This window comes from Grosmannia clavigera, assembly GCF_000143105.1.
Source record: "Grosmannia clavigera kw1407 unplaced genomic scaffold GCSC_140, whole genome shotgun sequence".
Classification (NCBI taxonomy): Eukaryota; Fungi; Ascomycota; class Sordariomycetes; order Ophiostomatales; family Ophiostomataceae; genus Leptographium; species Leptographium clavigerum.
In genome coordinates, this window is record NW_014040801.1 from 1,413,608 (window position 1) to 1,428,056 (window position 14,449).

At 58.3% G+C, this 14,449-nt stretch overlaps 4 protein-coding genes across 4 annotated transcripts; 2 read left to right on the forward strand and 2 right to left on the reverse strand.

Annotated features, from left to right (window-relative positions):
* Positions 1-45: 45 nt before the first annotated feature.
* CMQ_833 (uncharacterized protein) lies at positions 46-1,896 on the reverse strand (the record flags this gene model as incomplete). Its single annotated transcript, XM_014317912.1, has 4 exons — positions 46-840; positions 929-1,598; positions 1,699-1,759; positions 1,809-1,896. The coding sequence occupies 4 exons, from the start codon at positions 1,894-1,896 to the stop codon at positions 46-48; spliced, it is 1,614 nt and encodes a 537-aa protein (XP_014173387.1).
* A 278-nt stretch (positions 1,897-2,174) lies between these two features.
* Positions 2,175-3,128, reverse strand: CMQ_1131 (3 exoribonuclease family protein; the record flags this gene model as incomplete). Its single annotated transcript, XM_014318210.1, has 1 exon — positions 2,175-3,128. The coding sequence occupies one exon, from the start codon at positions 3,126-3,128 to the stop codon at positions 2,175-2,177; it is 954 nt and encodes a 317-aa protein (XP_014173685.1).
* Positions 3,129-5,747: 2,619 nt separating this feature from the next.
* Positions 5,748-7,894, forward strand: CMQ_745 (mannan polymerase 2 complex anp1 subunit; the record flags this gene model as incomplete). The annotated part of the gene is made up of 6 exons (XM_014317824.1): positions 5,748-5,869; positions 5,973-6,649; positions 6,726-7,045; positions 7,110-7,205; positions 7,262-7,393; positions 7,805-7,894. 6 exons carry the CDS (start codon positions 5,748-5,750, stop codon positions 7,892-7,894), a joined length of 1,437 nt encoding a protein of 478 aa, XP_014173299.1.
* A 1,151-nt stretch (positions 7,895-9,045) lies between these two features.
* CMQ_772 (guanine nucleotide exchange factor) lies at positions 9,046-14,268 on the forward strand (the record flags this gene model as incomplete). Its single annotated transcript, XM_014317851.1, has 5 exons — positions 9,046-9,592; positions 9,663-12,594; positions 12,648-12,993; positions 13,047-13,545; positions 13,598-14,268. 5 exons carry the CDS (start codon positions 9,046-9,048, stop codon positions 14,266-14,268), a joined length of 4,995 nt encoding a protein of 1,664 aa, XP_014173326.1.
* Between the last annotated feature and the right edge of the window lie 181 nt (positions 14,269-14,449).

A 14,449-nucleotide genomic window follows, 5' to 3' on the forward strand; every position in this document is an offset into this window, starting at 1 on the left:
GGACGTTTGGCTTACGTAATGTGCCAGCATGGTTTGGGAACCCATTTATTCGACTCGAAACAGCTCGGCTAATTGTGGCTCTTTGACCGTGAGAGGTCCGACAACACGGCCGACATCGGCCTGGGCCGCACGCAAGATGGTCAGCTGTGTGTCGGCTGCCCGGACGAGGTCAGCCCGCAGCTGCGTGTACCGGTCATCGTTGTCGTCCGCTTCGGCCACGTTGAGCCAACAGAGCATCAGCATGCGCACGACCTCGAGCGGCCAGGGCGAGTCGGCCAGGCGCGGCCAGCAGCTGGCGAGCGTGGCCTGCAGCGTGGCCGTGGCGGCGACCAGCACGGGCGGGTGACGCACGGCAAACGGGTCCGTCAGGATGGCCGCGCACAGCGGCACGACGTCTTTGAGGTGCTTGGTTGCGGCGATGCCCATGGCCTCGACCAGCCGGCCGGCCTGGCGGGCCAGCACCTCGACCACGCGGACGTGCTCGCTGGCGTGGAAGTAGCCGGCCAGGATGCCGTCGCGGAGGATCCGATCAAAGAGGGTGGATGTCGAGGTGCTTCCCTTGGCGGCAATCGCCAGCAGCGCGTCATAGGCCGGGTCCAGCAGCTGCAGCGACTCCTCCTCCGGCGTCAGCCGCGGCAAGAACAGCAGCGTCGGAAGCACCGCCTCGGCCAGCACGCTGTCTAGGCCGGTCTGGCGCAGCAGCCGCCCGCCGTCTGGCAGCCGGTCGACAAAGACTCGCAGCAGCACCAGCCCACGTGCTCGCACGTCCGTGTCGGCATCGTCGACGAGGGCTAGTAGCACGGGCGTGAAGAGGGACCAGTGGCGGCCAACGAGGGCAGACTATGGAGTTAGCGAGGGGGGGTGGATGGGGGGTACATATCAAATGACTCTATTCAGAACCGTGATCATGATGACTAAGCAAACTCACATCGCTTTCCTGCAGCGCCCACGAAAACACTGGTACGGCGCGCAGATCGCCGTACTTCCACGGCTTGGCCGCCCGCGTCTCCGAGTCCGTCGCTCGCGAGGCAAGCCCGCCGCCGCCGCCACGGTCGCCGTACTGGTCCTTACGGCCGGCCGACGTGAGGCCTTGTGGTCGTGGGCCGCGAGCAAACAACGGGCGCACGTAGCCATTGAGGAGCCCGTCGACGATCCAGTCGGCAGACGGGAGTTGTGGATGTAGCCGCTGCAGCAGGTCGCCAGCCGCAGCCGCAGCCGTGCCGGTCGTCCACGGCTGACCGGCCTCGGCCGCGGCGATGATGCTAGCGAGCACCTGCACGTCGTCGTTGTCGGACGGAGAGAGGGTGTCGTCGTCTGCCAGGGCCCAACGCAGCACAGCGACCGCATCGTCGGCAACGGCCTGACTGCATCGCATGGCGGCCGCGTGCTGGTTACTCGTGCGGTCGCCGTGACGAGTGGCCTCGTCATCGTCGTCGTCGTCGTCGTTCCCCAGAATCGGTGCCATGGTGCGGGCGACAAAGGTGCGGATTGTTCTGCGTGAGGCCGCGTCGAGCCATGTTGTTTCTTCTGGCTCTTGTGGTTCATCTGGTTCTGTGTCTTTTGCTCCCTCTTCTACCGTCGTTGCTTCATCCTTCCGTCTGCTCGGCTCGGCCGTGAGACAGACATGGAGTGCATGAATCCGTAGCAGATTCGTCTGAGGAATGTCAGCACATGCAGAGAGTGAAGAGCAGGGCGAACCTCACGTCGCTCTCAGCAAGCCCTCGGGCAAGCTCCGTCCATGTGAAAGCTGCCGGGACATCTGCAGAGGTCAGCAGGAACTACAGCACAGCCGGGAGTGGATGACATACACGGAAGAAGTGTTTCTGCTGCGACTGCTGCATGCTCGCCGTCGGTGGCCTGCCGCAAGCCTGCAAACAGGTCGGACGCTGGCGCCATGCTTTGCCGTCGGAGCTTTGCGTTGACGACGCTCTGGATTGCGTTTCGCGTGGGGCAACCAGCCCGCTAAACCCGCTATTTCTGCTGACACATGCAATGCGCTACGGCCGCTACTCTCCAGCGCATGCTTCCAGCACAAACGCAGTTCCGTTGAGACGTGTGAATACCACCTGCTCCAATATGCTATATACACGTAAAGCCGAAAGCTAGGATACATTATCTAATCATGACAAGGAGACGGCGTCCAGACGCCGGCCGGGCACCCGTCGCAGGCCGTCTCACTGCTCGGCCGTCTCCTGCAGGGCGGCCACGATGACCTGGTCGGCCTGGCGGGCCGCATGCAGCGCCTGGTCGATCATCTGCAGCTGCAGCGCCCCGTCGACCGACGGCGGCATGTCGCCCTTGAGCCAGAGATTCGTCACCTCGTCGCGGTTCGGCAGGTAGGCCACACAGCAGGCCGCCAGGATACGGCCGTGCTCAGCCGGGACGGGATCGGCGACGAGGACGTGCTCGGCTGTCGGCGAGGCCTGTTCGGCCGCGGTCTCCTCCACCAGCGCTGCCACGCCGCCGGCCACCGTGTCGACGCAGTCGATGCCCGCGTCGGCCAGCGCCGCCGAGGCCACGGTCACGCAGCCGCTCAGCACGTTCATCATCCCCCAGAGCTCCTCGGCCGGGTCCTGCTCCGGCGCCGACCGGTCCTGATCCGCCTCGATGACCGACACCACAATGTCCACGCCGCTCTTGGGCCACCGCTCGCCCAGAATGGCGCCGCGCAGCGACGTCTCCAGGTGCACCGCCAGGTCGCGCTCCGACGTGTCGCGCAGGTACCCACGCCGCTCCTTGGTCGCAAACGGCGCGTACTTGACGTGCGTCGACAGAATCAGGTGCGGCGAGAACGGCATCGACCGTGGCAGCGCTCGTGGGCCATGCACCGTGCAACTCAGCTTCAGCCCAGACGTCCCCGCCACCGCCCCCGAGCTGAGCTCCAGGTACGCTGACCCCGACGCCGACGGCGTCACCCCCGTCTGCAGGTCTGTCCGCGCTGTCAGCAGCCTGTCCTCGTCCTCATCTCGGCCTTCTCGGCCTCTCTGCCGTCTGCACTCACAAATTTTTCGTATTATGTCGTTTGGCCGCGTCCGCACCGACACCTTGCCCTTCCTCTGGTCTCCCCGCGCAAACACTGGCGGCGCTGTCGCCCCGACTGGCCCGTTTATCCGCCTCCTGTCCGTCATGCTGTGTCGCTGTGGTGTGAGATCTGGGAGCCCGAGCGGGCTTCCTGCGAGAATGAGCCCTGGCGTGCAGGCTGGAGAGCAAGAAAACGTCGCCTGCTTTGTCTCCGAGGGTAGCTGTCTGATATACAAATTCCGCCAAAGGTCTCGTCCGGGTTTGGCCTCTAACTTCCAGCTCTCGTGTGCACTCACAAAGAAAATCGCCGTCAGTGAAGTTTTGCCAGCATTTCGAGATACACCTACTTCTGGCTTAGCGCCGTTCCTGTGACCGCATTCATTCAAAAAATCTTGCATGCGTGGAGACCTGCTCGTCATTGGGCCAATCAGACGACAGCTCAGCAGTACGGAGTATCATGGCAGCGTTCCGGCCTTGGATGAGCCTGCATGGCACCAATGACCTCGCAAGACAGTCCTCTCGAAACATAGCACGCCAGTATCAGATATAGTCGCTACTTTCCCCGTTCTTCTCAGATTACACCTGCTCAACACAGTCTCGATGTTCCAGTATGGGGCGTGTATTACTAAGCATGGAGTAGCGTCAAAGCTCGAGCCACATATTTCTCCACGGCAATAAATAAGAAGTCTAAAATTTATTTTTTCCTTCCTCATAAAATCTCTTCTTTCCACCTGGACATTGGACCAAACCCGCACAATCACCTCCCTGATGGCAGCAGCTCTGCGCTGCTTCTGGAGATGTGCAATCAACTCAGTCTCACCTGAGTTGTCGTTACATTGCCGTCTCCTGCGTGGTTTGGAAGAATGCGCGGGGTAGAGCGATCAACCTGTCTGGCAGCCTGGAGCTGGGCTTCTCTGCCGGACGCCCACAACATACTAACAAGGTAAGCAGACAATGCAGGTCACACATGAATGCCTCTGGCCCAAACGTCGGGCTAGTGATGATCTCTTTCCACAGTTCCCGCGACTTTCTATGAGCGTTTTGAACTACATGCACTACCATCTGAAGCTTCCTGTTACCACCACTTTATTTCAGTACAGGAACATTACCGGTTGCTAACTTACTGTCAAGTCAGAAAAGGTGCAATGCGCATATCACTATGGCTGTCAATCAGTAGTCTGTTTTCAGTGTAAGATGCCCTCGCAACAACTGTCCCCCCCGTGTCCCTGATGAAAAACCTATTATTCAGTTCTGCTTCTGAACATAGTGATGACAACCATACCATACCAAAAACTTTTCTGATCCACGAGTTCAAACCGCACATTCTTTTGCCACTGCTGTTTTGGGTGTAAAAGGCTAATAGTTCTTATAGAAACCAATATTACAAAGACACGTATGGAGTCTTGCACTTCTTGCTCTTCAAAGGGTTAGTTGAATAGTGCTTGCCTTGCTCATGTCGCGCACTGCACCACATCTTACCTGATGACACTCGCTTATCCATTCACTTATACCCGGGGCCAAGCCATCCTCCCTCACTGTAGTAGGACCTTTTCTCTTCTTTATGACTAGGCGAGGTCCTGTGATGACCAGTTGTGGAGTTGAGTTACTCCCCTGAGAGCTCGTCATTTGGCTACAGTGCCGGAGATGTGTGCATGCCGTCTTGGTCTGTATGCAAATTCGGCCGGCTCTAGGTACATGACTACAACGGCTTGTCTGACAAGATCATGATCATAATCATAATACTATGCACATTTATTTCGCAACGAGAACATCGTACTAATGAAAATGCTGCAACAGGATTTGGGACACCCCGCTACTATACTGTAACTTCGTTTTGGGTAAGTTTTTGGTAAGATAATAACCGTAATCTCAACGCTCCCTGTTGGAGCGAGTGTTTTTGCGTGCAACCGACACTAGATAATAGCTCCATGCAACTGGGAATTGATTTGCACTTTCCCTGAATTTTTGCTCCTTTTGGTGGGGAAAAGTGAAATTTGATGCTTAATATCTTTAAAGAATCACGTGATAGAATGCTAAATCACCTATCCCTTGACCACGGACGGAGTTTGTTATCTTTAATAGTTTGTACAGGTACATGCTCTTAAATTTCTCGTTTCTGAAACGCACCAATTGCCATGCGAAACTAGCAATTTGAGGAACAACACTTGTACAGCTACACGCAAATGAGCATCCCTGCAGCACGGTAGAGAATAGGGGAGTTGGAAAGACTACCTGGCATTCAGCGGCCAACCACACTAGCTCGTATTCTCAATTGCACGAGGCTGATGGAGACACATTTTATTATCCCTTTCTTTGCTGTCCATCTTTTCTGTCTGACGGAATTCGAGTGTATTCATCCCATATTACCTTTACACGCCCCCCTTCCCCTCGTTTTTTTCTCCTCTTCTTCTGAAACGGCCTTCCCGCTTCCCCCCCTCCTCTTTCTACGTTCCATTCTGTTCCCTCCATGGCCTTTGAGCGATGATTTGACCGTGTGCACCCGTTTTACCGACCCGACGCCCCGACACGTCACCAACATCTAAACGCCTGTGCTTCGACGACATACGCTTTCCTCGGCCAGGGGGAGAGGCGCAGCATCACGACGACCGATTGAAAACGGCGAAAACAACACTAGCACAAGAAAGATAGGAACCTCTTGGCGTGAGGGAGAACCACAGCCGTCGTTTCTTTCCAGATTCTGCACGGCAGCACGAAACGCGTGTCTAATGAGTGACATGCTGCCCTACGCATCTTCCGGGTCGAAGGTGACCCCAAGACACAATGCGAACGTAGGATACTCCAATGGATATCCGCGAAACTCCAGCACCTTGGAGTTCTCGCCACACCGGTACGGCAGGCTTCCTGGACAGCTTTCTCCCTTTGACCTTGTCCCTGTCATCAGCCGGTCTGCGCACACTCTTCTGACCTCGTCTTGCTTGCCGGCTCTATAGATTTCAGCCCCGGGGCTCTCCGCCGTCTCTGCGTCGACGAAGAAAGCTGCTCGTGCGGCTCGCCATCCTCTCCGTGATCGTGCTTTTTGGCGTCTTTGTGTGGCCGGGCGCACCCGTTCTATCGGTCTTCTCGCTCAGCCTATTCGCCGGCAGCGAGGGAATCCAGCTCGAAACCGTGCGGTACTATGACCTTTCTAACGTCCAGGGCACTGCGCGCGGTTGGGAGCGCGAGGAACGTATCCTGCTGTGTGTTCCGCTGCGTGACGCCGCACCGCATCTGCCAATGTTCTTCTCTCATCTGCGCAATTTCACATATCCCCACCACCTTATCGATCTAGCCTTCCTCGTGTCCGATTCCAAGGATCGCACCCTCGACCTTCTGATCGAGAACCTTGAGTCCATCCAGGCAGACAACGACTCAGAGGAACATTTCGGCGAGATCTCCATCCTCGAGAAGGACTTTGGCCAGAAGGTCAACCAGGATGTTGAAAGCCGTCACGGCTTTGCCGCACAGGCCAACCGTCGCAAACTTATGGCACAGGCCCGGAACTGGCTGCTGAGTGCCTCCCTCCGGCCGTACCATTCCTGGGTCTACTGGCGTGATGTTGATGTCGAGACTGCGCCGTTCACTATTCTCGAAGACCTGATGCGCCACAACAAGGATGTCATTGTACCGAGTACGTTCTCCTCACTGTGTTGCAACCGTCCGACATGTCCAATCTCATTGTACGTACACAAGACTAATCGTTCTAGATGTTTGGCGGCCACTTCCCGATTGGCTAGGCGGCGAACAGCCGTACGATCTTAACTCGTGGCAGGAGTCCGAAACGGCTCTGGCCCTGGCCGACACACTGGACGAGGACGCCGTCATTGTCGAGGGCTACGCTGAGTACGCAACTTGGCGGCCGCATCTGGCTTACCTTCGCGACCCCTACGGTGACCCGGACATGGAAATGGAGATCGACGGTGTCGGTGGCGTCAGCATTCTGGCCAAGGCCATGGTGTTCAGAACTGGTGTGCATTTCCCGGCGTTCAGCTTTGAGAAGCATGCGGAAACCGAAGGCTTCGGCAAGGTGAGTTCTTGGAGGTGGCGGTGAACGTCTGATAGTCGGTGTTTCTCACTATTCTCAATCGCAGATGGCAAAACGCATGGGCTACTCCGTCGTTGGTCTCCCGCACTACACCATCTGGCACTTGTACGAGCCAAGTCTGGATGACATCCGGCACATGGAGGTAAGCTTTACCGATACACACCATCTTACAAACGCACTTTATGCTGACCATGTTAGGAAATGGAGAACGAAAGGATTGCCCGGGAGAACGAAGAGAAGGAGAAGGCCGAGAAGGCAGAAAAGATGAAGAACACCTTTGGCGATCCAAATGGCCAGTGGGAGAAGGACAAGGCTGCTATGCAGGACATTGTCATTGAAGATAAGCCAGCTCTGGCCGAGGTCGTTGCCGAGATTCCTGCGGCCGCAGCTGCTGCTGCTGCTGCCGCTCCGGCTGCTGCTGAGGCCGTTGCTGGCGCTGGTGCTGCTGTTCCTGCTGCACCAGCTGCTGCTCCCCCTGCTGCCCCTGCTGCCCCTGCTGCCCCTGCTGCCCCTGCTGCTGCTGCTCCTGTTGCCGCTGCTCCGGTGGCTGCTGCTCCGGTGGCTGCTGCTCCTGTGGCTGCTGCTCCAGTTGCGGCGGCCCCTGTTGCGGCAGCCCCTGTTGTCGCTGGCGGTATCCCAGCTGCCGAAGCCGTCGTTGGGGCTGTTGGGGCTATCGGGGCTGCAGGTGCTGCAGGTGCTGCCGCTGTGGATGGCATCCCAGCAGGCGGCGTGGCTGCGCAGCCACACAATATCGCAGCCGAGAAAGTTGCAGCCGAGAAGGCCGCCAATGCAGATGCGGCGGCCAAGGCTGCCAAGAATGTTGCGCCATGAGTGGCCAATTTCTCTTTGGCTTCTATAGCTTTGACATGTTCCTCTTTTTCACCTCTAAAGTTGCATATGTTTTCCTGCTTCTTTCTACATTATTTGCTACCTTTGTTCCCATTTCATGTTGTCCTTTGCTCTTTTCTCATTTTTCTACAATTGGCGAGGGCGCCAGGTCTCTCATTCTTGGCCTCGGCGAGCCACATTCTTCAATGACGTTCTGAACGACGAACACAAGCACTGGCTGGCACAGCAGCTGCGGTCTCTCAACGAGGTGCACCGGGGCACCTCCTGACGTTCGGATAGCTTCTAGCCTTCGGTTCCATGGCCGTTCCAGGAGAAACGGCAGGATTGTTGCAATCGCATAAGACGGAAAGATAAACTTCTGTACAATAGACGAGAGCCTTTACGGTGTAGACTGAGGCCACGGAAGGGGCGTTGTGGAGTTTCCTTTGTTTTTTGCTATATAGTTGGCAGAAGCCAAAATATACAAGGAATAAAAAGCTACGAATGCGGAGTCGTGTGTCACTGTGAGAATAGCACTGTCTTCCAGGGCCTTGTGCGTTTTAGCTAGTTGGCCTATCTTATCGCGAATGTTTAAACGTTCGCCGCTGATTGGCCCTAGGCTTAAAACGGACGCGTGACAATTGCAACTCTGGCAGCTTCTTGACGAGGACGCTTAATTTACCTTTGGCTGTGACCTCATCAGCAAGACGACATCTGTCCTCTCCTCGCAAAGCAGACGACTCGGTTGCCAGTTCTGTTGCTAGGCCATACATCTGCCTGTGTCGCCTTTGTGCCTCGCTTGCTCGGCCCCTCTGCGCATTTGCATTCTTCTATTTCCCTCAATTGCATGTAATATAGAGAACAGGTCTTTTGTTGGCGATAACCGTCTGCTCTCTCTCACTCTCACTCCTTTTATATTACTCGTTTTTTTTTTTTTGCTTGACCGTGAAGGACAGGATTTACGCCAAAGAGCTTAGCCACGAACCCACTTTTGGTCCCGTCCGTCGAATTGCTCGTATCGTCTCTATTGTTCTTTGCTACGACAGCAAACTCGTCGTTCGGCAACCTCTCCCGACGGTTCTTCCTCTCTCGGACAACGACTCGACAACAGGACGCCCCCGATCTTGCTGCGCACTGCCGTGGCGACTTCCAAGATGAGTGGCGATGCACGGGATGCTCCAGTGGCGGCTCTGGCTGCAGATGCCTCGGCCAAAGACCAGCAGCAGGAGCAGCTTCCGCTGACCGCCCTCCTTGCTTCACCCACGGCGTCGCGCCCGTTTTCACAGCACCGCCAGTCGACAGCGGCGTCGTCGCGGATGCAGTACCGCAGCCACCCCGTGTCGGTGGCCGTGGACCCTGTCTCGCTCGTGATATCCGAGTGCATCAACATCACGTCGGCGATCCAGAAGCAGGCGCACTTCCAGCATCTATCGGTGTCGGCCATCCTCGGTGGTGGCTCGCCGAATGTGGGCACGAGCTCGTTCAAGCTCGGGGCTTCGGCCGAGACGTCAGTCCGGCGCAATGGCCATCGCACAGCGCCATCTCCGGGAGCCAAGCGGGGGGCAGCCGGAAGTGGTCCGGACGTTGATTTCGGCCCGGCCAACCGTTGGGGCCTGCGTGGGAAGAAGGGGAAGAGCATGGCGGACAACCCGCTGATCTCTGGCTTCGGTCGGCTACGACAGGAGCTGGCAGGCGTCAAAGGTAGGAAGCTCCAACTCAGCGGTACGAAGTAGTATGAAGTCGCTGTTTCTAACACAAATGGCCAAACCAGATATACACAGCTTCGATTCGCTCATGCTCCTGTACCCATTCCTGCAAATCATCCAGGCAAAGGGTACCGCGGCACCCATCACGATCCTCTCGCTGCGGGCGGTCCGGAAGTTCCTCTCGTACGGATTCATATGTCAAGAGTCGCCTCGGTTTGCCTTGGCCATGCAAGCACTGTCACAGGCCATCACGCACTGCCAGTTCGACATTAGTGACAGCGCGCAGGAAGAGGTGGTGCTGTTGATGATACTCAACCTGATGGAGGACATGCTGTCAGGGCCAGGTGGCGATATTCTGAGCGACGAGAGCGTCTGCGACATGATGGGCCGTGGCCTGACGATCTGCTCGCGACCGCGCTTTTCTGAGGTGCTCCGGCAGACGGCCGAGGCGACGATGGTGCGGATGTGCCAGATCATCTTTGAGGACCTGAAGCACCTGGAAGAAGAGGCTGGCGAGGAGGATGACGCGCTGGACAAGCAGACCGACGCGGACATGGACACGGTCAAGATGGATCCGGCTGCCGATGCGAGCGCGTCTTCGCTGTCGTTGCGGCCTGCTGTTGCAGCTGCTCTCCCGACAGCACATGGCGGCAACGACAGCAGAAGCAGCAACGATGTCGGCTCGTCAGCTTCGTCTGGAGACAGCAAGGACAAGCTGCTCGTGGCCAATGCACCCAGTGGAGACATTGGACAGGGGCGGCTGTCCAGCGAGACACAGAGCGACGACGCGGACGAGAAGAGCACAGCGTCGGGTTCGTCTGAGAGCTCCGAGTCGATAGACCTGCGGCCATATTCGCTGCCGTCGGTGCGGGAGCTGTTCCGCGTGCTTGTGGACTTTCTGGACCCGAACCAACGCACGCAGCAGCCGGACACGATGCGGGTGATGGCTTTGCGGATCATCCACGTGGCGCTGGAGGTTGCAGGGCCGTCGATCGCGCGGCATCCGGCGCTAGCAGCAGTGGCACAGGACCGGCTCTGCTGCTACCTCTTCCAGCTGGTGCGGTCGGACAACATGGCGATCCTGCAGGAGTCGCTGATCGTGGCATCGACGCTGCTATCGACGTGCCGCGGGGTGTTGAAGCTGCAGCAGGAGCTGTACCTGGCCTACGTGATCGGCTGCCTGCATCCGGCAGTGGAAATTCCGCGGGAAGCCAACATCGACCCGTCGTTGTACGAGGGCATTCCACAGGCACCAAAGCTGGTCAAGGCACCACCACCGTCGCAGCCGGGCAGCAGACAGCCAACACCAGTGCCGATCAAGGACCGGCAGAAGCTGGGAATGGAGGGCGGGACGCGCAAGCCGGAGGCACGACAGGCGATGGTGGAGAACATCGGCGTGCTGGCGCGGATGCCGACGTTCATGGTGGAGCTGTTTGTCAACTACGACTGTGACACGGATCGGGTGGACCTGTGCGAGGACCTGATCGGGCTGCTGTCGCGAAACGCGCTGCCAGACTCGGCGACATGGAGCACGACGAGCGTGCCACCACTCTGCCTGGACGCGCTGCTACGCTACATCCAGTTCATGGCACAGCGGCTGGACGAGCCGGCCGTCACGGACGGCTACCCAGACGCAGGTGAGCTGCGGGAGGCACGGGCGCGCAAGAAGGTGATCGTGCGGGGCGCCAACAAGTTCAACGAGAGTCCCAAGGGCGGGCTGGCGTATCTGCACGACAAGGGCATCATCGCAGACCTGGGCGACCCGGTGCTGGTGGCACGGTTCCTCAAGGGCACGTCGCGGGTGTCGAAGAAGGTGCTGGGTGACTACCTGTCGAAGCGCGGCAACGAGCCGGTGCTGGAGGCGTTTATGGCGCTGTTCGACTTTGAGGGCAAGCGGGTGGACGAGTCGCTGCGGATGATGCTTGAGACGTTCCGGCTGCCGGGCGAGGCGGCGCTTATCGAGAGGATCGTCAGCTCATTTGCGGAGCGGTACTGCTCGGGGACGATTCCGGCCGATGTGGCCGACAAGGACGCAGTCTTCATCCTGACGTATGCCATCATTCTGCTGAACACGGACCAGCACAACCCGAACGTGCGGACGCAGAAACGGATGACGGTGACGGACTTCTCGCGCAACCTGCGGGGACAGAATGGGCGGCAGGACTTTGCGGCCGAGTATCTGCAGGACATCTACGACTCGATCAAGTCGAACGAGATCATCCTTCCGGAGGAGCACGAGAACAAGCACGCGTTCGACTATGCGTGGCGCGAGGTGCTGCTCAAGGCCGGCTCAGCCGGGCCGCTGATTGTGTGTGACACCAACATCTACGACGCTGACATGTTTGCGACGACGTGGCGGCCGATTGTGGCGACGCTGTCGTACGTCTTCATGTCGGCCACAGATGACACCGTCTTCAGCCGAGTCATCCAGGGCTTCGACGAGTGCTCGCGCATTGCGTCGCGCCACGGCAACACGGCCGCGCTGGACCAGATTGTCTACTGCCTCAGCCTGATGAGCACGCTCGCCCAGGAGGTGCAGCTTAACACGAGCCTCAACACAGAGGTGCAGGTTGATGATGCGAGCGTCATGGTCAGCGAGCTGGCCGTCAAGTTGGGCCGCAACTTCCGCGCCCAGCTATCGACACTGGTGCTCTTCCGCGTCGTGCGTGACAACGAGCCGGTGTTGCGGATGAGCTGGAAGCACGTCGTGCGCATCTGGCTCAACCTGTTCCAGAATTCGCTCATTCCCGCCTTCTTTTCGAGCGAGCAGCCCGGCCGGCTCGACCTGCCGTCCATTCCGCTGCAGAGCCCCGGCCAGGTGATCGACCGCGGCAACAAGCAGGTCGACAACGGCTTCTTCTCGGCCTTTACGTCGTACATTTCCAGCTACGCGGCCGACGACCCGCCCGAGCCGTCGGACGAGGAGCTCGAGAGCACGCTGTGCGCCATTGACTGCGTGAATGCGTGTCACGTGGGCGACATTTTCGCCAACATAGCGTGAGTTCTGTGCCCCACTGTCTTTGTAAGCCTCCACTGCTAACACGCCCCAGCAACCTCTCGGGCGACAGCCTCGAGGCCCTGGTGGACGCGCTGCTGGATCAGATTCCGGAAGATAACGGCTCGGAGGTGGTGATCAAGGTCAAGGCCGAGAACGTGCCGCCGACATCGCCGGCGAACAACATCAAGACAGGCAGCACGCCGGCCTACGATCCGGCACCGGTCTACCTGCTGGAGCTTTGCACTGTACTGGCGCTTCGGGACGCAGACTCAGTCCAGCTGGTGGGCAAGCGCGTCGTGGATGCGCTTCAGGAGATGCTCCGCGATGTCGCCCGCTTTCATCCCATCCTGATCGGCCGGGCCACCTACTATCTCTTCACCCTACTACGGGCAAGCTATGTAAGTGTGCGAGTCAGACGAGGACAGAAGCAGAACGTTTGCTGACTGGACAGGACTATGACTTTGTGCGCGTGCCGGTGCTTCTGCACGCCGTGTCGAGCTTCTCCGAGGAGAACCTCAAGGCCACGTCGGCGGTCGTGCTCAAGGGCCTGAAGCTCAACATCTCCGAGCCCGGGCCATTGCGCAGCGAGATCATGACGTCGCCCGACTTTTGGGCCATTCTCGGGACGCTCGTCGGCTACGAGGATTCCGCGCCTACCGTGTTTGAGATTCTCGAGAGCGGCGTCAGCGGCTCGCCGCCGGCCATCCTGGCCGACAACTACGAGGCAGCTATCATCCTGTGCAACAAGTTTGCCACGGCAGCCAGCGTGGGGGCTGCGGCTGAACAGGAGCTGGACCGGAAGCTGCGGCGGAACAACCGGGCACCCAAGCCGGAGAAGGCCAGCGAGAACGCGACGGTGCAACGAGGCATCAAGACCATCAACATCATCTACAACATCACGTCACGCATTCCCCATCTGATGAAGCAGTCGCATCTAGAGAGCAATGAGGGTGAGATTTCCTTGATCTTGTTTAGTTCTTTCGCTCTTCTAACCCATCACAGCCTGGTCGGCCTACTGGCTTCCCATCTTCCAGGCCCTCACTACGCAATGCACAAACCCGTGCCGCGAGGTGCGCCACCTGGCCTTCTCGTCGCTGCAGCGCTCGCTGCTCTCGCCAGAGCTGACGTCGAGCGACCACCGCGAGTGGACGGCCATCTTTAGCGAGGTGCTGTTCCCGTTAATCCTCAAGCTGCTGCGGCCCGAGGTGTACACGTCTGACCGTGACGGCATGAGCGAGACGCGCGTACAGGCAGCGTCGCTGCTGTGCAAAGTCTTCCTGCAGTATCTCGTGCTGCTGTCGGATTGGGATGGCATGCTGGACCTGTGGCTCAAGATTATCGATATCATGGACCGGCTGATGAACAGCGGCCAGGGCGACAGCCTGGAAGAGGCTGTACCTGAGAACCTCAAGAACGTGCTGCTGTTCATGGCCAGCAGCGGCTATCTGGTTCCTCCGAGCAAGGACGCATCCAAAGAGGAGCTCTGGGTGGAGACGTGGAAGCGCATCGACCGCTTCCTGCCCGACCTGAAGAGCGAAATTGCGCTGGACGAGCCGGAACAAACAACGCCTGCGGTAAAGCCGAGCGATGTGGCCGAGGCGCCGACAGACGAAGAGCCTGTAGTAGAGGCAGAGGCAGAGCCTGCAGTAGAAGGAACGGAAGTATTATCATAGACGGGACGAGAAGAAGGGTCCATCCAGAGTCTTGAGACATTTTTAAGCGGGCGAAAAGAAACATCAGGAAAGAGAGGAAGTGCAAATACACAAGTACGAGCATGCTAGAATGCTCTTTTCGCTGGATAGTGTTAGACCGTGTCGATGAGTATCTTGCAAACGACACTCTGTACTCGTATTA